This window comes from Capra hircus, chromosome 19 (assembly GCF_001704415.2).
Source record: "Capra hircus breed San Clemente chromosome 19, ASM170441v1, whole genome shotgun sequence".
Lineage (NCBI taxonomy): Eukaryota > Metazoa > Chordata > Mammalia > Artiodactyla > Bovidae > Capra > Capra hircus.
Window position 1 is genome coordinate 13,530,774 of NC_030826.1, and position 24,748 is coordinate 13,555,521.

General features: G+C 38.4%; 1 protein-coding gene across 2 annotated transcripts; it reads right to left on the reverse strand.

Moving 5' to 3' along the window:
- On the reverse strand, positions 1,796-24,538 carry DDX52 (DEAD-box helicase 52). Of its 2 annotated transcripts, XM_005693163.3 has the most exons (15): positions 24,426-24,538; positions 23,147-23,345; positions 19,316-19,446; positions 18,198-18,383; positions 16,137-16,280; positions 15,146-15,257; positions 13,046-13,118; positions 12,356-12,559; positions 9,946-10,036; positions 8,217-8,339; positions 7,949-8,099; positions 7,687-7,762; positions 6,305-6,376; positions 5,435-5,527; positions 1,796-2,354 (listed from the first exon to the last, which is right to left on the reverse strand). In XM_005693163.3, the coding sequence occupies exons 1-15, from the start codon at positions 24,510-24,512 to the stop codon at positions 2,300-2,302; spliced, it is 1,797 nt and encodes a 598-aa protein (XP_005693220.2). In that variant the 5' UTR covers positions 24,513-24,538; the 3' UTR covers positions 1,796-2,299. The 2 variants fall into 2 exon arrangements, with proteins under 2 accessions (XP_005693220.2, XP_017919687.1); XM_018064198.1 differs by having other exon boundaries at positions 7,949-8,339.

Consider the following 24,748-nt stretch of genomic DNA (forward strand, 5'->3'; position numbering starts at 1 on the left):
GCATGACAGAAAACGAAGTAGGAAAGGGAGAAGCTGACCATATTCTGGTAGCTACAACACTGTGACAGGTAAGGTCTGAGCTATGTTACTGATGAAGTGAAAAGATATTTAACAGGCCAAAGAATTTAAAACCCTAGGGAACTTGAATAACCAGCCACAGAAAAGGACTCTCATGTGGAGAAAAGGGAATGCTCTTGCACTGTTGGTGGGAATATAAATTGATACAGCCACTATGGAAGACAGTATGGAAATTCCTTAGAAAAACTAGGAATGAAACCACCATATGACACAGCAATCCCACTCCTAGGCATATACCCTGAGAAAACCGAAATTGAAAAAGACCTACGTATCCCATTGTTCATTGCAACACTATTTACAATAGCTAGAATATGGAAGTAACCTAGATATCCATCAACAGAGGAATGGATAAAGAAGTTGTGGTACATATATATATACATAATGGAATATTCAGTTCACTCACTCAATTGTGTCCGACTCTGCAACCCCAGGGATTGCAGCATGCCAGGCTTCCCTGTCCATCAACTCCTAGAGTTTACTCAAACTCATGTCCATCAACTCAGCGATGCCATCCAACCATCTTGTCCTCTGTCATCCCCTTCTCCTCCTGCCTTCAATCTTTCCCAGCATCAGGGTCTTTTCAAATGAGCCAGTTCTCCGTATCAGGTGGCCAAAGTATTGGAGTTTCAGCTTCAACATCAGTACTTTCAGTGAATATTCAGGACTGATTTCCTTTAGGATGGACGGGCTGGATCTCCTTGCAGTCCAAGAGACTCTCAAGAGTCTTCTCCAACACCACAGTTCAAAAGCATCAATTCTTTGGCTCTCAGCTTTCTTTATAGTCCAATTCTCACATCCATACATGACTACTGGAAAAACCATAGCTTTGACTAGATGGACCTTTGTTGTCAAAGTAATATCTCTGCTTTTTAATATGCTATCTAGGTTGATCATAACTTTCCTTTCAAGGACTAAGTGTCTTTTAATTTCATGGCTGCAGTCACCATCTGCAGAGATTTTGGAGCCCAGAAAAATAAAGTCTGACACTGTTTCCCCATCTATTTGCCATGAAGTGATGGGACCGGATGCCATGATCTTCATTTTTTGAATGTTGGGCTTTAAGCCAACCTTTTCACTCTCCTCTTTCACTTTCATCAAGAGACTCTTTAGTTCTTCTTCACTTTCTGCCATAAGGGTGGTGTCATCTGCATATCTGAGGTTACTGATATTTTTCCCAGCAATCTGGATTCCAGCTTGTGCTTCATCCAGTCCAGCATTTCTCATGATGTACTCTGCATAAGTTAAATAAGCAGGGTGACAATATACAGCCTTGACGTACTCCTTTTCCTATTTGGAACCAGTCTTTTGTTCCATGTCCAGTTCTGAGTAATGGACTATTACTCGGCCATAAAAAGGGACACATTTGAGTCAGTTCTAATGAGGTGGATGAACCTAGAGCCTATCATACAGAGAGAAGTAAGTCAGAAAGAGAAAGATAATATCATATATTAATGCATGTACAGAATCTAGAAAAAAATGGTACTGAAGAATTTATTTGCAGGGCAGCAATGGAGAAACAGACATAGAGAACAGACTTATGGACATGGGGAGAGGGGAAGAGAGGGTGAGATGTAGAGAGAGAGTATCATGGAAATTTATATTACCATATGTAAAACAGATAGCCAATGGGAATTTGCTGTATTGGGGGGGGGGGGAGGAATCTCGTTGTTACGGCTCCTACTACAAAAAGCCATCAACAAATTTAGAAACAGCAAAATAGAGAGATGAGTAGGTTTATTCTTGGTAGACAGCTTGTGTTGCCTCTTGTCCATTTCCCTCCCACCACATCCCAAAAAAAAGTGGGTAGGAAGGGGAATTCAATCTCAAGACTTTACTTTGCAATGTGGTTCCAAATGCCTCTCCACAGCATATACAACACCTTCCTTCACACTTGAAGGGAAAAATCCAGCTCACCACATTTGGGTGTTGTTACTTTTAGTATAAGCTTTAGGTCTTCTATAAGAAGAATCACTCTGGATTCAAATTACACGGATGTCAATGAATGTTTTTTCCATTGTATAATCATTTAAAAATCACCTACGAATTAAAACTTGACATGATACACTGAGAATTTAGGATCATTTTTCACCAGTCCCCTGTTCTTGTGGTTGACTTCAAATGTTTGGTACAGGTGATTATAAGACGATATATTCCATGAAAAAAACATTCATGCTGGAATTATAAAATAACATTTGTGATACAGTTCTTTTAAAGTCTGTTTTTAACTTTTGTCCTTAGGAGCTACTTTCTTCTTGTTCTGACCAGTGACCTTTTTCCTGTGACAATGAAAGGAAAGTTGAATTAGAAATTTTAGATATATGTACTTTCCAAAGCCCTACCAGTTTAATAAACATTTACTGAAACCTCCACGATCAAGTATATGAGACATAGGAACACAAAGCTGTGTCTCTGCCCTTTAGAAAAACACATCCACCTAAGTAAGACAGAAACACCACAATAAACTACATCACAACATGGCATAAAAGATTCTGACCTAATAAAAAGAGTTCACATTGATTAACTGCTAGACACTGTTACAAGTGCTTTCTATGTATCAACTCAGATCTTCTACCTTATGAAAAAGATTCTATTAGTATCCTCGTTATACAGATGTGGAAAATGAGGTGGAGTGGTTGAGTAATTGCAGATCATCACACACTGATACTATTAGATATGAACTCCGATATTCTGATTTTAGAGTTTGGTGAATGGTGAATGCCATCAACTAACTCTTAACCCAAGAAAAAAACTTTTGAGAAAATAATCAACATTTGCATACTGCAGCAGAGTAATGCCAATCAACTCACTTAATCCTTCACTAACAGCGGCAGAGTTATTATTTATATAACTATTTCCATTCTATACAGGGGGAAAGAGGCTTAAAGATGTGAAGTGATTTGTTCAAAATCACACAGGAAGAGGTGATATTAGAGCCAGTTCTTCTTGCTCCAAATCCAGTCTCCTCCACCCTCTACTACACCAGGGTGAGTCTATAGTGCCTGATGTGAGGTCCACTAGGCAACAGGATTTAGGTTTATTACTCAGTTGGGAAGCAGGGTCTGAAGATATGGACATAACAGTAATCAGCATAGAGCTGAGGCCACAGGTGTGGGTAGGATTATCATAGCAACATCTACAGTGGAAAGGTAAGCTGGTGTCAGATCAGCTCTTCTGTGTATGTTATGTTAAGAAGAATGGTTTTTAAATGTGAAGAAAATAGACAACCAAAGCATCTTAAGCAGGGGCTAGGGACAGGTTTATATCAAGTGTCCTCAAAGTCTTAGTGCAGCCATAAGTTTCAATAACTTCAGGGCATAAAGGCTACAGATTTATAAAAATCAACAATTAAAATATAATTTAAAATATCAGTATTTATTATTACAGTTCAACAGAGCCACGATCTTATGCTCTAGTTGATTTTCTGTCTTTGTAAAAACTTTCCTCAGCTGCTAGTTAGTACCTAAAAGGATTACACTTTCAATCAGCTTTACAATCACCCAAGAATGAAGTTCTGATGTACATGCAACAATTCAGAAACAGCTCATCGCAAGAAAAAGTCTAGTGAGACAGATAAGGTGACAAAGCAGGGCAACCTCCTGTGCCAATGCACTGGTCTACTAATCCTCTAATAATCCACCCAGCAACTGCTGCCACAAAGAAAAATAAAAGATGCATTAAGAAGGCACAACACTGATTAGGTATGAATTAATCTTTCCCGTGATGTATTTTCGTAAGGTTGTAACATTTATTCCTCCCGTTATTAAAGCTTAAAACCACTAAACCCTTGGGACACTCTGTACATGCCATGTACTGGGCTTGAACATGACTTCCCACAATTAATACAAAATGTCAGGCTCTTCCTCTCAGAAGGAAAGTGCAGGGCAGTTTTCTCACCTGAGTTTACCTTGTTCCTTCTACATGCCTAAATTTTACCTATCCCTGAAGATAATTCTACTTCTGTAAAACATTTTGTAAACGACACCAATTCATAATGATTTTTCCCTTCTCTAGGTTCTATTTTACTTAAAAATTATTTTCTAATTATTTTTTCATGTATACTAATCTCCTTTCCCTAACTTCAGGAAAGGGGTCTCATTTTACACCCTTTTTACAACTTACTACACATTATGTACGTAGTACATATTAATACAGATATATGCAGTAAGGCTAAAGATGGACAGTAAGTACTTGGTAAATGCCCACATTTTATATATGTTATATATTAACTGGTACTGACAGAATTTAAAGTGTCATTTTTCTTAAATAGTGGAAAGAATAGTACTATTCAGAATATTTTAGTCTGCCTGTATGAGATCACGGTTTCCTAGTAGTGACAGGCAAAAAAGGTAGTCCTGTGTACAGTCTAAAAAAATAGAAAAAGAAAAAACTGTACTTTGAAATCCTCAAAATATTAAGCTAAATGACTGAACTTATAATTTACTCAGGTTTATAATTTATATATAAACAAATTTGTATATAATTTCATATAAATATGTAAATATTTATAATTTACATATAAATAAATTTATAATTTACTCATATTATACTTTTCAGAGATGTTTCAACATGCTTCAGTGTAAATCCTACTGAAATCCTCTCCAGAATACAAAGCTTCAAGGAAGACTCCGTTGATGTGAGTTGACAGTCCTAACAAGTGGCTTCAGTAGTGTGTCCAGATGCAGACTTCGTGGAGATGGTGCATGCGTGTGTCCTAAGTCACTGCGTCCGACTCTTTGTGACCCCATGGACTGTAGCTCGCCAGGCTCCTCTGTCCACGGGACTCTCCAGGCAAGAATACTGGAGTGGGTTGCCATGGCCTTCTGCAGGGGATCTTCCAGACCCAGGGACTGAACCTGTGTCTCTTTAGTCTCCTGCACTGGCAGGCGGGTTATTTACCACTAGGGCTACCTGGGAAGTCCATGTGGAGACAGTGGACAGTGCAATTCTAACTCACAGTGAACTGAAATCATATTTCCAAAGATGGAAAAGAAAATCATTAATATATTAAGACAAATTCCAAGACTGAATTAACCAAGGTTCCAAATCATTAGCAACCTAAGATATATTACTTTTATTCCATTCTATCATGTAATAAAATTACATTCTATAACGGACTGTTGTTAATGTTTAGTCGCTCAGTTGTGTCCAACTCTTTGTGACCCCATGGACTGTAGCCCCTAGGCTCCTCTGTCCATGGAATCTTCCAGGTAAGAATACTGGAGTGGGTTGCCATTTCCTTCTCCATAATGGACTGTAGACCTATCAAATTTTATTTCTAAAAATCTATCCTAAGGAAAAATAATGCCCATGTTATATGAATACGACAGAGTCAAACTAACTTTTACCGTATACTTACCGTTTATCCTTAGCTTTTTCTAAAAAATATTTCGGAGTTGTACTAATGCTCTCCCTTTCCAAGGGCTTCTTAATCATCTTTTTCTTTTGTTTACTGGAAGTTACAAAGAGAAGAAAGAACTGAATTAAGTGCAACTTAATTTATTTTTTTTTCTTTTTAATTTTTTAATTTTTTATTTTTTAAATTTTAAAATCTTTAATTCTTACATGCGTTCCCAAACATGAACCCCCCTCCCACCTCCCTCCCCACAACATCTCTCTGGGTCATCCCCATGCACCAGCCCCAAGCATGCTGCACTCTACGTCAGACACGGACTGGCGATTCAATTCTTACATGACAGTATACATGTTAGAATTAGTGCAACTTAATTTAGAGAGCTAAAACTAAAACTAGTTTTGGTTCTTGGTCACAAAATTTGTTTATCTACTTCCTGGTTTACAGTGACAACACTGTACCCACTGTAACATACTAGTTTACCTAATAGTATCTAGAGCGGTAATCCGAAGAGATGAAATTCAACCAATTTTTAAAAAGGCACTGATTATGATTAAAATGTGTCACTCTCATATCCTGCCAATAAGTGCTAGAGTCTGATTTTGGCCAATTAACTACTTTTTACTAGCTTTATGAATTAAAATTAGGCATATTTCACTCACATTTAATAATATTTTAAAAATCTGAGTACTTAAAATTTCAAGGATGAAAAACTGACAGGGAAAGAACACACAGCATGCACAAATATTTAAGAGGAAAGTTTTTACTTTAAAATGTTCTAAAATAGTAATGTTGATAGAACTATAATGTACGAGTGTGAAAGGAAGAATGTACATGCAAAGAGAGAAAAACTCCCAAGGAAATTCAAGACTGTACCTTAGTAGTTTCTGGAAACCTTTTATGTACTCTGGGACAGGACATCCAGCCTGCTGGATAACATTGGCAACACTGAAAAAGGTACCGGTAAACATAAATTTGTATCTTGTCAAACTGTTGCTTATGTACTTAAACCCTCTGCACAACAGAAGAGGAACTGAGACTACACAAACAAGAAACTAATCCAGTAAAGTGTTCTGATAAATTATTGCCAATTATTACCAGAAGCAATCATATCGGACTACTGAGAGAACAGTCTGCTGGACTGCAATCAAGGTACTGATGAATAATTTTAGCTAGCAACCGCTTCTACTCAACATGTATCAAGCCCTAACCAGCACAGTCCAGTGTTGGATGAAACAGTGAAGTCAGAGTCACACTTAAATTTATTAAATCACAGCACTTGGCTGACTTGAGCTTCTCATGTACAGTCACTTATTCAATGTACAGTCACTTACAAGCTTTTGTAGTAAGTATCATCATTATCCCCATTTCCCAGATGGAAAAGAAAACTGAGGTGCACACACTGATACGGGGGGTCATCACAGTCACATGCTTAGAGCTGCTGAGAACTCAGGTGCATCAAGGCTGCTGGAATATAGTCCCCTACATATCACACGAGAATGTCTGCTCATGACAAAACCAAGGTGGACAGAGCCAAGGCTCAGAAGGCACAAATCAAAATCTGTGCCACAACTGAAACAGGTCAATGTACAAACCACCTCCATCCACAGCTTGATTTCGTTTGTTAGAAATAGGAACTGCTGTCAGTTATCATCAGCCTAACATTTCTGTAGGCAGCCCAAGTGTAGGAAATACAACTCAGCTTTTACATTAACATCTATGATGATGGGCTAAATTAAGATGAGATTCTAAAAATGTATCTATCATAGGTTACCCAGGCCTCAAGGGGCTACAACTGAATAATATTGGAGTGTGTAACTAAAACAGTTTTCCCTCTATGACAAGTGACCTGGGACTAAAGATAAACTCCATCTGCCCTAAGAGTAATGGGAAGAATGCACCATGCTAAGAGATCATTTTGACTAGGCTGTAACGTAAGAGATTCAGGGATTAACTTTAACTATTCACTCATCCAAAAACCTTAATATTACCTTGTGATTAATATTAAGTGATGTTACTGGGAGAATTCTGTGAGTCTGAAACTTAAACGAATATTCTCTTGTGAATACTTCCAAAATCTAACAATGGAAGGACAAAAATGAAGCCTTTTGATCATTTTTCTTTCATGGCTAACATTTGGTTGACTAATACCATAACAGAATTGGGACACAGCCATTTTGTAATTATCCATTAATTGTGTATAAGAATAAAGAACTAAACTTTGCCAACTTAACAGTAAGCTATGTCTCCTAATTTACCTTCTTAATAATGGTTTATCATCTTCAGTGAAAAATGTAACAGCTTTTCCTTTATGCCCAGCTCTTCCAGTTCGACCTAAGAGAAATCAGATCATTAAAAAACAAACAAAAAAACAAACTCATTTTTGAGGGGAACGGGACCTTCAAGATTCACATATACAAGTCACTGGATTTTCACAGTACTGAAAAAAATGAACATGCTGAAGGGACTCTGGTAGACATGCTCAGACAGATGAGTGAGGGGGAGGGGCACATGACTCACCTATCCTGTGAATATATTCCACTGAGCTGGTTGGAAAGTCATAGTTGATAACCAAGTTCACACCTTTAAAATCGATCCCTCTGGCTAGTAAGGCTGTACAAATAAGAACCCAGATTTTTCCTGCTCTGAAGCTGTGGACTGTGTTATCTCTCTGGTTAACAGAACATACAGCAGATGTTTTAGTACCACTCTGGGAATGGAAAACAAGTGCTTCATAAATGCCAGTACTTGGCTCTTTGTTGTTTTGAAAGTTTACATTTGACTTTACCTGTTGCTGTGTTCTGTCCGCATGAATAACATCCACGTTAATACCTTCATATATGAGCTCATGAAAAAGCTCTTTAGCCCTTTCAATGGACTGAACAAAAACAAGAACAGGTGGATTGAAACCCTAAAAGAAAGCACACATAACCCATAACTAAGAGTATATCTGCATCATTTCGTAAGATTTTAATTCATTTCAATTCAGAAATTGCCAAATTTCTCAGACCTGTGGTCTCAGTCTGCCTCCATCTTCCTCAGCACCCATTCTCTACAATGGGCTTTTCCTACTTAACCTGAACAGTACTCTCCATTTTGCCCGTTCCAAAAATCGTCTAATTAATCCCCCTTCACCTTTCTACAGCAATGGATGTCCACTTCTTGAAATAAACATCTGTTTGCTTCTGTGCCTCAGAACATTTTTGTTCCTTCTTAAAATACAATAATTGTCACTTTAATCCATTATTTATCCTAACTGTGGGTCTTCCCCAAAGCTTAGTTCCTGGTTCTCAGTTCTCTCAAAATTATCTTATCAAGTTAGACAAAATTTAAGTTATAACTACCAGCTCTAAGCAAATGATTTTTACATTTTGTATTATCAAACCCTGCTTCTCTCTCAAACCAGCTTTCTATATTTTCAACTGCCAGCATTAGGACTTGACCTTGTTATTATGGTCCATACATCCTTTCAGAACCTAATGAAAGATACGAAGCTGTCTAATAGGCAACCAGACATTCACACAATTTCAGAAGGTTCACAAAACTGAAGTTCATACGTGGCTAAAAATCCCTGGAGTATAATCCTAAGTAAATATCTGTGAAAACCTTCCATTTCCTATTGCCAAGTGACATCATTATTAGCAAAACTAACAAATAGAGCACAATGTGCCAAGCACTATTCTAAGTACTATATTTGTATTAATTCAGTAACAAGACAAAAACCCCACCCTAGTGGGGCCTACTCATGTAAGGCCCCAGTTCTCCATGAAGCAGCAGAGTGGTGGGGGGAGATTTATATATTCATGCATACTCTTGCTTTATTGCACTTTGCAGGTTTTTCATAAATCAAAGGTTTGTGGCAACCCTATGTTCAAGCAAGTCTATCGACACCATTTTTTTTCCCAACACCATTTGCCTACTTCTTGTCTTTGTAGCACATTTTGGTAATTCTTACAATATTTCAAACTTTTTCATAATTATTATATTTGCCACGGTGAGCTGTGATCAGTCCTCTTTGATGTTACTAATATGTCACTAATCACTGAAGGTGATGGTTAGCAAGTTTAGCAGTAAAGTATTTTTAATTAAGGTGTGTGCATTGTTTTTCCGACATAACGCCATTGCACACTTGACTACAGCCTAGTGTAAATGCAACTTTCCTATGCCCTGGGAAATCCCCAAAATTCCTGTGACTCACTTGTGATATTGGCTTTACTGTGGTGGTCTGGAACTGAACCCCCAGTATCTCTGAGGTCTGCTAGTTCACAGATGTGGAAAAAGGAGGCTTTCAGGCCATCAACTAGGTCTTTCCCTAGCCTTCCCTGAACTGGCGACAGAAAACATAACTTTATTCTAAGAGGTGAGCCTCTCCACTTGGGACGAGTTGCTCCAACGTGCTTCTTACTGACTTGCCACTGGATTACTAAACACGACTCAGGAAAACGTGCTCAGCCTCCCGTCAGTAATACAAGGCTTGGTGAGCTTCATCGACGTTTGAAAATGCAGCCCGAATCTACCTTTTTAACAAGTTCCCTCATGGCCAGTAGTTTTCCAGTCTCCGAACCAACAAAGAGAAGCTCTTGTTCTACCGTCTCTACTGCAGAATTCCTGAGGAGAAAAACGTATCTTACAGTTTGTGACAGCCAATCTTCGTTTTTCCCCATAAATTCTAAATAAATGAAAAAATTTACACACAACTCCAACAGAATGACTTTTTCTATTATCAATAAAGTACCTAATTATTTATATTTTAAAGACAAAGTTTTTTTAAATTTACTTTTACCTAGAGAATAATTGCTTTACAGTGTTGTGTTGGTTTCTGCCATTTAACAACGTGAATCAGTCGTAAGTACACGTATGTCCCCTCTCTCCCTATCCTACCCCTCGGTTGTCACAGAGCTCCGTGTTATACCAAAGTGTTTTAATTTTAGTTCAAGTACAGCTGATTTACAATGTTGTATTAGTCTCTGGAGATTCAGTTTCATATATATACATACACACACGCACACATACTTTTTCAAATTCTTTTCCATTATAGGTAACTATATGTGGCTTACGTATTTTACCTTTAGGAGTTTGCACCTGCTAATCCCAAATTCCTACTTTACCCCTCCCCCTAATTTCCCCTGAGGTATTCGTGAGTTTATTTTCTATGTCCGGGAGTCTGTTTCTGTTTTGTGAATGAGTTCACTTGTATCGTTTTTAGATTCTACACGTAAGCAGTATCATATCTGTCTTTCTCTGACTTGCTTCACTTAATATGATCATCTCTAGGTCCATCCGTGCTGCTGCAAATGGCATTATTTCATTCTTTTTCTAAGAGTCAGACATGACTGAAGCCACTTAGCAGCAGCAGCAGCAGCATTCCACTGTGTATGTACACATCACATCTTTACCCGTTTCTATGTCAGTGGACATTTTAGGCTGTTTCCACATCTTAGCTGTTATAAATAGTGCTGCTATGAACACTGGGGTGCATGTATCTTTTCAAATTAGTTTCCTCTGGATATATGCCCAGGAATAAGACTGATGTATCACATGGCAACTCTATTTTTAATTTTTTAGGGAATCTCCATATTGTTCTCCATAGCGGCTGCACCAACTTACAGTCCCACCAGCAGTGTAGGAGGGTCCCCTTTCCTCTACACCCTCTCTAGCGTTTATTCTTTGTAGCCTTTCTGACAATGGCCATTCTGACTGGGTGAGGCAGTGTCTCACTGCAGTTTTCAGTTGCATTTCTCTAATAATTAGTGATGGTGAGCATCTTCTCATGTGCCCATTGGCCATCTGGATGCCTTCTTCAGAGAAATGTCTATTTAAGTCTTTAGATGTTCTGTTCTGATTATAAAAATGTTATTTCACTTAAAAAAGAAAAGACATAAACAATAAGTTGCCCACAATTCTACCCTTTTAGGATAAATTTTGATATTTTGTTGTGTTCTAGTCATATATTTTCATGTTTCCAATTACTTTCAAAATCTTTCTAAAAATAAAATTATTGGGTAAAATGAGAACATTTTAAAGGTTGCTTCATATGGCTAAATTTTTTTCATAATGATAGCAAAGGTTTATTTATAGACAGTTGGGAGTGAGGTATCTTAAGGCTTTATTAACACTATAAGCCACTGTAATATACTATACTATGTATGAATACTTTTTCCACTCTGTTATCTCCCTTCATATTCATGGTGAATCTGTTCTATTTTTCTTTTTATACACAGGAGTTTTAAGTTGGAAGTAGATGGATATTCTTAATTATTTCATTTGGCTTTTTACTTAACATGGTATTACAAGCACTTTCTCATACAGCTACAGTCTTCACTTTTACTACTTCATTTCCATTCTCCCGGCAATAATACTGGAGTACGTAGTCATTCCCTTCTCCAGGGAACCTTCCCAACCTAGCAATTGAACACAGGTCTCCTGCACTGCAGGCAGATTCTTTACTGTCTGAGCCACCAGGGAAGCCCCATACTATTTCATGGGTTGCACTACAGTATATCAAGGGGCAGTATTATAATTTCATAAAACTTTTTTCCTACCATTTAGCATAAATGCACCCCAAAATATTTTTAAAAAGGAATTATAATCAAGTGGCTCAGTAACATCAGCTTCCTTCTCTCAGCCCTACTGAGTTAAGCCATCAAAGAGATTAAATCCTCTGGGTGGCCACAGAGCTCATGGTCATACTTATGGAAGGGAAAAATCAACTAAATGCATGATGACAGCAATATCTACATGACAATATGAGAATGTCCCTTTAGATTATTCTAACACAGAATATCCTTAATCAATCTTGACTTTAAAGAATATGTTTCTTTCAGTAAAACTCTTTTTATTAATCTTAGGCCACACAACCTGTCTCTTTTAGTCTAAAATAATGACTTTTTTTTTTTTTTAATCAGTGGGATAACGTGGAAGAATTACCTTGCTCCAATGGATACAGTAATGACATTGTCCAAGTTCAGTTTGCACCACTGTTCAACATCATAGGCAAAAGTTGCACTGAACATAGCTCTCTTCACCTTGTGGGATGTACAGGCCAAGAAAATGGAAGCCAGCTGGTCTCTGAACCCAGTTTTGCCATCTTCAAACAGTTTATCTGATTCATCTACTACCAGCCATTCAACACTAAGAAACAACAACAAAAAACATTTGTGGTTTATTGAACTGAAAGATCCAGGACACGTCACTAAACTACTTCTTCAAACCACAATGATGCGTCTCAGATCTACATACTGTACCAGAAAAAGATACAAGAAAAATAAGCAATAAAAAGGCAAAACAAGATCAACATAAATTACTGTACCTATTCCATTAGACCCAAAGGATATGAAGTCCCACTGGCAATGTCAGAACCTCAGATAAACGTTAGGAACTCCACCACCACTGCTGAAAAGATGTGAAAATTTCTAGGGAAACTCTGTACTAATTGCTTATCAGAATCTGTTAACTTTATTTCAGACCAGATAGTTACTTTTTTCTCAGCACCAACACTGACTGAAAGCTGGCAGATAGCAAGCTCCAAAGGGCAATAATACGAGTATTATATTATAGTTGAGGACAAAATATAATCAACTTAATGAAAAACAAACATAAAAGACATTATTAATGTACCTTGTTAAGTCTATTCCTGGAGGATCTTGTTTTAATAAATAGATTAGTCGATTTGGAGTAGTCACAAGGATATCTGTAAGGAAAAACAAATGGTACAAACTGCAAAACATTCATCCCTCTTGAACTAGGGGATTAAGCCCCCTGCATTTCAGTTAATAACCTCAAGTGGGGAGAAGTGCTGATATGCACTATACCAATAACACAACAAACTAATGTACATATTTTTTAAATCCACCATAGCACAAACTACTAAATCCTTACTCTCCTTTTATTTGACCTGCCTGGATCACAATGAACTGTGGAAAATTCTGAAAGAGATGGGAATACCAGACCAACTGACCTGCCTCTTGACAAACCTGTATGCAGGTCAGGAAGCAACAGTTAGAACTGGACATGAACAATAGACTGGTCACAAATAGGAAAAGGAGTACGTCAAAGCTGTATACTGTCACCCTGCTTATTCAATTTATATGCAGAATACATCATGAGAAACGCTGGGCTGGAGGAAGCACAAGCTGGAATCAAGATTGCCAAGAGAAATATCAATAACCTCAGATATGCAGATGACACCACTCTTATGGCAGAAAGTGAAGAGGAACTAAAGGGCCTCTTGATGAGAGTGAAAGAGGAGAGTGAAAAAGTTGGCTTTAAGCTCAACATTCAAAAAACTAAGATCATGGCATCCGGTCCCATCACTTCATGGGACATAGATGGGGAAACAGTGGAAACAGTGGTTGACTTTATTTTTTGGGGCTCCAAAATCACTGCAGTTGGTGATTGCAGCCATGAAATTAAAAGACACTCCTTGGAAGGAAAGTTATGACCAACCTAGACAGCATATTTAAAAGCAGAACATTACTTTGCCAACAAAGGTCCGTCTAGTCAAGGCTATGGTTTTTCCAGTGGTCATGTATGGACGTGAGAGTTGGACTGTGAAGAAAGCTGAGTGCCGAAGAATTGATGCTTTTGAACTGTGGTGTTGGAGAAGACTCTTGAGAGTCCCTTGGACTGCAAGGAGATCCAACCAGTCTATCCTAAAGGAGATCAGTCCTGGGTGTTCACTGGTAGGACTGATGTTGAAGCTGAAACCCCAATACTTTGGCCACCTGATGCAAAGAGCTGACTTATTTGAAAAGACCATGATGCTGGGAAAGATTGATGGCAGGAGAAAGGGACAACAGCGGATGAAGTGGTTGGATGGCATCACCGACTCAACAGACATGAGTTTGGGTAAACTCTGGGAATTGGTGATGGACAGGGAGGCCTGGCGTGCTGTGGTTCATGGGGTTGCAAAGAGTTAGACACAACTGAGTGACTGAACTGAACTTGGCCTCTAAGAGGCAAGAATATAATCATCCAACAGTCTGCTTTTCAAACATTCGTTTGTTTTTCAGGAAAGTACTTTCCTTAAATGGAACTTTATTCAGAAGTTCAAGATAAAAGCCAAATAAAAGAGCTTCTCTGGTGGATGTTAAGAACAGGGATGTAAGCCAGTCTGATCTGCAGAATATTTCCATGGCAGGTTAACAACCAATAGAATAAAGCAGGGATTCTCAGTACCACAGACATTTTGGTTCAGACAACCCCTTGTTGCAGGAGGCTGTTCTGCGCACTGTAGGGTGTGCGATAGTACCTCTGGCTTCTATCCCTCTAACAGTAGCTCCCCAGCTGTGACAAAGTATCTCCATATATTGCCAAATATCCCTGGGGTGGAGGATAAGGTGGAGAACCCCTGGTATATATTTACGTAACTACTGGGTGAGAGCAGATTTCTTTCAGCTTTTCTAAAAATCGAACTAACTACACTTTAAGAATTTTTAGGTGGCAATTAGGATATTTGTAATTTCCAAATCCCTTATATTTCAAGCATGAACTGAACTGAATTTACAACTTCCATCCTCTTGAATGCATGCTCAGTTGTGTCAGGCTCTGTGACCCCATGGGGCCTGCCAGGCTCCTCTGTCCATGGAATTTTCCAGACAAGAATACTGGAGTCAGTTGCCATTTCCTCCTCCAGGATCTTCCCCACCCAGGGATTGAACCCGAGTCTCTTGCACTGGCAGGTGGATCCTTTACAATTGGGGCCACCTAGTCCCTTACCAAATTTCTTAGATGATTTAGGCCCAAATTTCTTGGCTGCAACTGCTGCTTTGTGGATCATGTGTATCCTGAATCCTGTTCCCTCGGATAGTTTTATTAACTCTCGGTGAATCTAAAACAGAAATGATAAAAACATCAGCTGCTGAAACACTTGGATAAAATATATAGTCACTTTAGTATTTATAAAATAAATCTAGGATCAATCCATGAATACCTGAAAGTAAGCTTATGATAATCTGTAGATTAACTTGGAATCTTGGCATTTTGGAACTTCAATGCCAAATAAGATTCAGCAGCTTCTTCAGGTCTAGTAAACCAGTTCCAAGAGATAAAATCAAAACTCTTCAACTCTATTATTTTTAAGAATAAAGTACCGGTTCAAAACGATTTCGTACTTGGCATGTGTTTCCATTAAGCACACAGGGAGAGCTGAATGGATCGCTGTATAGTTTTACTTTCTCAAAAACTGAGATGAGGTTCCCTTTTTTCTAGGTGAGAAAAAGTTTTAAAGAGGAACTATATATATTACAGACCACTTCCCACTTCTGTCTGTGGCTCAGACAATAAAGAATCTGCCTGTAATGCAGATGACCCAGGTTTGATCCCTGGGTAGGGAAGATCCCCTGGAAAAGGGAATGACAACCCACTCCGGGATTCCTGCCTGGAGAATCCATGGACAGAGGAGCCTGGTGGGCTACAGTCCATGGACTTGCAGAGTTGGACTTGACTAAGCAACTAACACACATATGTTATGGTAGCCTTCCAACTACAAGGATCTTAGAGCATATACCAAAGTATAAATGCTAAGATCATCATATTTTAGAAAATTGTAAGACTTTATGCAGTAAGATACTAAGAAGTATGCTTTGTACACAATACTTGACCATGACAAAGACACGGGCCTTACTCTTCTGGACCTTTCTTTCACCCTCAAATAAGAAAGATGACCGGCAAACACAAACACATACTCTTCAGAAACTACAGGTTATACCTGGCTGGCAAGTTCTCGTGTTGGTGATATAATCAGGGCTCTGAAGCCTTTATTTGTGGGTTGTTTCAGGTGCATTAAAATAGGAATGCTAAAAGCCAAAGTCTTTCCAGATCCAGTAGGAGCAGAAGCCAGCAGTTCTCGACCCTAAAAACAGAGCACATTAAGTATAAGGAAGAGTACATACATTTTTCAGTGCCAGTCAAATCATGCTACCAGCCATAAAAATAAAATTATACACAGCAACTCCAGACACTCACATTCCCATCATTCTTCTAACTTCTCCCATATTTGCTTTTCTGACATCACCCATCTCTGTTACCACCACCCCAACGGAGTTTCTGAGCGTTATCACTAACGTTAATTTGAATTGGGTAAAGAAAGTAGATTACTAAAGTCCAAAGGTAATTCGCAACCATATCCAATTTTCAACTGAATTGAAATTTTCAATTTTCCTTTTTCCTAATCCTCTTTATCAAAGTTAAATCAGAAAACCAACTTTTGGTCCTGATATCTGTATTGCTCCATCCTTACGGAAACTTTTAATAAATAACAGAAGGACTAAGTGTAAAATAAAAAGTGGTGCCAACACGAGCGACAGTCATATACAGGCGACAATCTTCCAAAAGTCACTGTGCTTTCTAAAGCGTTAAGCTAAGGTCACTACAGAAACAACATTTTAATGAAAATTAAAAGCAAACTTGCTATAATGTCAGTCAAAAACATCCTTCAAATATATTCTTATTTCAGTTCCCAAAGAAAATGAAAAGGATTAATACAGATGAGGAGGGAGGGAACTCATACCCTTTGGCTACTAGAACTGGGAAGGTCGTCTTGGTTATGTGGGGAGAAAAAGTCAGCTCTCACTACTACAAAAAGAAACCTCAGAAAAACTTAATTTCCAAAAATCTAAGTTAACTCATACCTCTGTCAACAGTGCAAAAACAAATCATGGTATACTCATACAAGAGAATACAACTCAGCATATCATATATCAGTAACAAATTGATATATGCAACGTGGAGGAATCTCAAAAAAAGTTCACAGAGTGAAAGAAAGAAATCAAAAATAAAAGAATACATAATGAATGATTCCACTTATAGGGATTCTATAATATATGGCAATAAGAACCAGAACAGGGCTTCCCTGGTGGCCAGCGGTAAAGAATCCATCTGGAATGTAGGAGACGTGGGTTTGATCCCTAGGTTGAGACGATCCCCTGGAGAAGGAAATGGCAACCCAATCCAGTATTCTTGTCTGAGAAATCCCATGGACAGAGGAGCCTGGTGGGCTACAGTCTATAGGGTTGCAGAGTCAGACACAACTGAAAGATTAAACAACACGAAGAACCAGAAGAGTGCTCACCTCTGGGTGAGGGTGGGGTGGGGACTGAATGGGAAGGGTATCAAACTGCTGAAATTCACTCAACTGTGCACTTAACATCTATGTATTTTTTCAGTACTCAAATATAGCTCAATAACAAAAGGTACTGGGATATGGGAATTCCCCGGTGGTCCAGTGGTTAGGACTGTGATTTCACTGCTGAGGGTGCGGGTACAATCCCTGGTTGGGGAACTAAGATCCCACAAGCTGCACGGCATGGCCAAAATCTCTTAAAGTACTGGGATTAAAAACAAAGTTAGGTTATATACAAGAATTCAGTACTTCTGAAATAGTTCTTGGATATTATAAACCAAATCAATGATGGATAAACAGAACAGAGTCTCTATCCTCAGAAGATGAACACTTTTAGTTAAATGGAAAATGTAAGTGCAGTTAGTGCAAATACATAGTATATAAAGTGTAAGATAAATGTTGCAAGAAAAAGAAAACACATGGAGAACTGGGTGTTAGGGGAAAGAATGTTGGTAAAGGAAAAAGATCACATCAAGCAGTAGTGATCAGGACAAATTTTATGGCGGCACAGGCATTAGAGATGGGAGTTTAGAGCACGGCAAGGATTTCAACAAGGGGCAATGAGGCAGAAGGGAGGATCTCAAAGACAGAGGAAAGAGAATGAACACACACATACACACACACACACTCCGAGGCCTTCACACTCACATGCAGCATAACTGGAATGGCTTGCATTTGGATTGGTGTAGGTATCTGGAAGCCTGCATCTAGAATGTTCTGAAGCAGTCGAGAATTGATTTTATATTCCTGGTCAAGTTGCTGAAATGTAGCAATTGGGTCAGGAAGATCAGTTCCCTGGACATGAATTTTATGTTTATTCCGGAAGAAGTTTAGCTGAAAAGTAAAATAAAGGGATCTGGTAAAATACATTGTCAGATGTTGTAAAGCAATAATAAGTTTTTGAAATAAGCTTTAGTAGCATATGAAGCTTACTAGTTAAATTCCAGGCCCTAAAAGAGACATATTAGGTACAATTTTCGCCCTTTCATAGAAGGATGACCTTCCTAACAATGAAGCCTATCTATCCACACTTTTCACATCTAGTGTGTCAATGCCATGAATAACATTACTCATATTCATGTGCTACTGTCATAGTCACACTCTTATATAAACTGCTACAAGACAGGCACTGAATCACTCTATTTGCTTTCTGTGGCACATAGCACACAAGGGCCAATGCTTTTTAACGATCTACCCTAAAAACTCTACTTATTACGACTAAATGCCATTAGAAGAGTCAAGCGATGTTGGTTTTTTGGTTTTCCCACTCTCTGATCCAGACAGCCAAATTCTGGATTCAGGATTACTAAATGAGCTGAACACCACTCCATCTACAACACGGCAGGAGTGCAGCAAACCCAACAATGGCATATTTGTTGTCTCAAGTTACAAAACAGGTTTCTTAAGAATTCCAACTCTCAAATCCCTGTCACATGAAATTCTTCAAAACCAGTGAGTTTAACATAAAGGAGAAAGTGGGCCCATTTTATGTTTATCAAAGGGAAATAAGAAATTTAAAAAATTAATTCTAAACACATTATCAAATTTGACCCTGTTTAAGTTTCAAGATACTTTCAAAAATTTTAAACTTTAAAAATTTCAGCTACAGCACAAAGGCTACTTAAATTTTTCATTAAAGTAAAATCTAGACTACTATAAATATTCTTCTATCTTAACAAAATCATACTTTGATGAACAAAAAACCCAAGCACAGTGGAAAAGGCACAAGGCCAGAAAAACAATTAGGGCGAAGATATTTTTCTCACCTTTTCTTTTCTTAGCTGCTCTAACTTTCCTGAAGTTAGTTTATTTTCTCTTTTAACATTTTTATCTTCAATCTTTGCTTCCACAGATGATATCCACTGTATAGTAGAAACTTCTTCTTCAGAAGTAATTTCTAAAATATATTTTATAAAAAATTAAAAGATTTAAACTGTAACATTCTTAGGTGGCACAAACAGGCCATACCTTCACACTGAAAGAAAAAGTAACAGTTGATACAACTAGATAGTTTTGGTAACTGGCCTAGTTGACTTTCAAGTTTACATGGGAAAATAAATATGCAAAGATAGCTAAAAAAAATTCTAAGAACAGTTATTAGTAAAGACTACTTCTGGAATTTCTTTTAAATTTTTTTCAACTTCACTGAGGCACAACAGACACAATAAACTGCATATATTTCAAGTATGCAATTTGAGGAGTTTTGACATATGTATGTACTTGTTAGACTTCCCTGGTGGCTCTGTGGTAAAGAATCCACCTGCAATGCAGTGGACATGGGTTTGATCCCTGACCTGAGAAGATCCCCTGGCGAAGGAAATGGCAACCCACTCCAGTATTCTCGCCTGGGAAATCCCCTGGACAGAGGAGCTTGGCAGACTACAGGCCATGGGGTTGCAAAAGAGGTGGACACGACTGAGCGACCAAACAACAGCAACAGCACACCTGTTAAACCACCAACACAATTAAGGCCATTTTCATCAGTTCCCAAAATTCCTTGTAGCCCCTTATAATGCATTACTCCATTCCTAGGCAACAACCTGTTTTCTCTCATTGTTGATTAATTAACTTAATTTTCTCCTGGAATCTTATATAAATGGAATCATACAGTATGTACCAAATTTAGTACGGTTTCTTTCACTTAGTAGTTATCCTGAGATTCATCCATTCAATCTATGCTGGAGAATGTATCAATAATTTTAATCCTTTTATTTATAGGGAGTATCCTATTGTGTGGATATACAATCTGTCTATTCTCCACTATCCAGGGACACGTGGGTCATTTCATATTTTTGGCTATTACAAACAAAGCTGCTACGAACACAAGTATACAAGCCTTTGTGAGAACATAGGTTTTCCTTTCTGTTGGGTAAATTCTAGGAGCAGAACAGGTGGATCACATGGTAAGTGTATGTTTATTATTATTATTTTTTAGTTCTTTTCAATCTCTACCAAAAAAGCCTACTAGAATTTTAATTGGATTTGCACTGATCCTATAGCTCACTTTAGGGAGAACGTACCCAGTTGCTCAATCGATAAACATGGTGTGCCACACTACTCTACTGGGATTTATAACACAGTATTAGTCGCTCAGTCGTGTCCAACTCTTTGCGACCCCATGGACTCTGGTCCCCCAGGCTCCTCTGTCCACGGGACTTTCCAGGCAAGAATACTGGAGTGGGTTGCCATTCCCTTCTCCAGAGGATCTTCCCAACCCAGGGACTGAACCTGGGTCTCCTGAATTGCAGGCAGATTCTTTACTGTCTGAGCCATCAGGGAAGCCCATTTATAACATAAGGCCACGTTAACTGAAACAAGCTTGTACTGGTGTATGAATACAGAATCAGAAGTAAATGAAATAGAACAAACCCCAAAGACCCAAATATATATGGGAAATAAGTTACAATAAAAGCTGTATCTGAATCCAATGGGGAGAAGATGGATTATCAATATATTAAGACAGTCAGCTAGCCATCTGGAAAAAAAATTAAATTAGTTCCTTATTTACTCCTTACACCAAATAAAATCCCAGAGTGCCACAGATTTCAATATAACAAAATGAAACTACAAATAAGAAAGTATGGGAGAATTTTTAAAAATATATTAATTTAATGCTTAGGGCACAAAAGCAAAAACAAATTATAAAGGAAAAGATACATTTAACACATAAAATGGCAAAAATAAATAAGATTATAAGAGGACAAACTAGAAAACATGTGTAAGCACAGTATGCTAGACTAGAGCTAATTTCCCCAAGAAATTAAGAAGAAACAGATGAACAGTATAGTAGAAAAAAGGTGCAATACAACCTGAGGAGGCAAATTATAATAACAGAAAAAGAAAACTCTCATACACTGCTGGTGGGCATCACCAACTGGAATGACTTTTTTAAAAAAATAAAAAATTATGCTCACTTTTATGAGGAGACAGCTGTCATTAACAGACCTGAATCATTCCTAATCCACCAGACCTTGAATTCTCCAATTAAAACTCTTTACATCTATCCACACTTGCTACTAAATGATTACAGGATGTATCTGTGTGTTTCTGGTTGCCCTGTATTTGAATCTTTTCCCTAAGCTGGTGTCAGGTCTTTTTAGAATTCATCTTGATGGAAGCCTTTAAACTTCCTTGCAGCCAGGAAAGTAAAATGACTTTTATTGCAACACTGTCACCAAAACTGTGGAAACAAAGTAAATGTTCGTAACACAGAAACTTGTCAAATCAATTATGGAACATCCCTACAATATATAAAGGGACACTATGCTATGGTTCAATGAACAAAGCAGTAGACTTGCTAATGATACCATGTTTCTGGTGGACAATTCCTAAATATCTAAATTTAAAATAAGTTTATCTGTTAACTATGAAATCCCACTTCTAAGAATTTATCAAAGAGATATACCCACACATATACACAAAGTAGAATAACATTTGCTGCGACACTGTACAAGCAAAAGCGGAGAAACAAGGTAAAGGCCCACCACTTAGGAACTTGTCACATCAATAATGGAATGTATAACGGGATATGAGGCTGCATGAAAATGAGCAACGCAGCACATTTCCTACTCATTCGTAACAAATTCCAAGATACAGTTTTTTTATAAAAGGGGAAGAGGGAAGGGAGGTTCAGGACAGAACAGCACGTAGAGTATGCAATCACTCATGCTTTTAAAGGGAGGTATAAATACATGTCAATAGACTATCTCTACAAAAATATCTAAGAAACTGATTAACAGAGGTTGCCTCTGGAGAAACAGGGGACTAGAGATAAAATGTTGGGAAGAAAATTTACTTTTCACCATTGTATAACTTTTAAAAATCATGTGTAAGTATTTACTTTACCAAAAAGGTAAAATGGCTAGGAAACTTAATAGACGAACAAGGAAAAAGACATACCCCTATAGTCGAGTACTGGAAAAAAAAAAATTGTGAAAAATAGCCAATGAATACAAACAAGTCATAAAACTTGAAATGTAAATATCCAGTAAAGCCTATGAAAAGATGTTCAATCTCACCAGTTACCAAGAAAATATAAACAAAGAAGTTTCATTCATTAGATTGGGGAGGAAAAAAAAAGACCAACACTGCCATGGCTGTGAAGTGAAGTGAAGTGGCTCAGTCGTGTCTGACTCTTTGCGACCCCATGGACTGTAGCCTATCAGGCTCCTCCACCCATGGGATTTTCCAGGCAGGAGTGCTGGAGTGGATTGCCACTTCCTTCTCCAGGGGAATCTTCCCGACCCAGGAATTGAACCTGGGTCTCCCGCATTGCAGGCAAACGCTTAACCGTCTGAGCCACCAGGGAAGCCAGTCACTTTGCAGTTATCTGTTCAAAGAAAGACGTGTGCGTGCCCTTTCGCCCACTGAATCCACTTTCGGGATGCTAATTACAGAAAGAACAGCACCTGTATAAAAAGATATGTTTACAAGTATCTTTACTGTAACAATATTTGTAATCACAAATACCCTGAAACAACCTGAACGCTATCAAATGACAAACAGCCATATATTGTCTGACATGTAACCATAAGGTTGTACTACTTCTGAAAATGAAAAAAAAAAATAAAGACAAAAACCATAAATCAAGCCCTAACCTGAAGTCATCTTCTTCTTCTTTTTCCTGTTCTGCTCCTTCTTCCTTTCAATTTGGCTTTCTTCTTTTTTCTCTTCATCTCGTAGCTCCTGATGAGTTCTTAATGCCCCACAATCACCTGGGACAGACTTTTTGTTTCCAAAAAAGTCCAATCCCTGTAGCACCTCCGAGGAATCAAAGTCATATTTCCTTTTTCCTATCTAAAACCCAAAACATTTTAAATGAAAGCTGTGGACAGATCCGGCATTGTTATCACTCTAGCCGCATTGACAGTAAGGATGTGGGTACAATGACTCCCAATCTTTTTTGTCTTTCGCCAAATATCTGTTGAGCTGACAAGAGTTTCGGCAAATGGAATCCAAGATGATACCTTTTCTGACTTTATAACAGTAATGATAATCATAATAGCAACTAACACTTTTAAACCTAACACTTATGCTTAATCTGCATAACAATAACACCACATAATCAGGTAAATTCTAACCATGTTTAGATATATCAAATTCCTCCTTCCTTCAAAACCTCTAACAAGGTAAATAGCAATATTGCAGATGAGAAAAATCGAGGCATAGGTTAAGTAACTTTACCAAGGTCTCAAAACTGGTAACTAGTAGGCCCAGGATTTGAACTTGAATAATCTGGTTCCAGAGTTCAAACTCTTAACAACTACACTATACCGTCAGAGAAAGAAGAAACACAGGTGTGGCGCACACACAAAAATGTCTCCAGTCCCAATACCAAAGTTAATATTCAAATTTTTCACAACTGGGTCCCAACTTCTCTCGATTTCTCACTCACTCCTTTCCCTCTGTAAGAGCGCCCATTTCAAATGGTTCTTCTCGCTACTTAATACGCCGTGGAGTAGCGGGAATTAAAAAAAAAAAAAAAAACCATGCCCACGCAAGCCAAGACAAACCCGGGAAGAACACCGTGAAATAATCTGTTCTCTCCGTTTGAGGTTGTGGCTGTTTTTCAAATTATTTTCCATCAGTTTCGGAGAAAAGATAATTTCTGAAAGTAAGATTCTAACGGTGCTTTCAATTAACTCAGAAGAGCGGCCAGGAAGGTGGAGTGGAGGTGAAACGTTTCCTTGCTAGACCTAACCAAGTCTACAGAAGGACAGGTAAACGGTTCATTCAAAAGGCTGCGGTAAGCTGAACGCCAGAGGGAAAATGCCCCACAACCAGGCCACGGGGTTTCCGAGTGCGGGCTCCCCCAGCAGCCGGCAATTTCTCCGGCTCCCGCCCCTTCTCAGTTACTCGCGCTTCTGCCCACAATACCTGGAATCGAGCTGCATCCGCTGAGAAGCGTCTCAGGTCGAATTTGGCCCCCGCGCCGAGCCGGCGAAACAGATCGTGAGCATCCATCTTTACCCACAAAGCTCCGCGGTCACAGCGCCTGCGCAGAGGACTTCCTCTCCCAGAAGGCCTAGGGCGGGCGGAAGTGGCTCGGGGAGGGGGCGGGGCCTCCTGGCTGTGAGAAGTCGGGCCGGTTTACCGAGTTACTGTCTGTCGTTATTTGTTTGATTAAAAAAATATTTATCCAAATCTTATGCCAGGCACTCACTATTCTATACTTTAGGGATAGTTTGGTAAACAACACC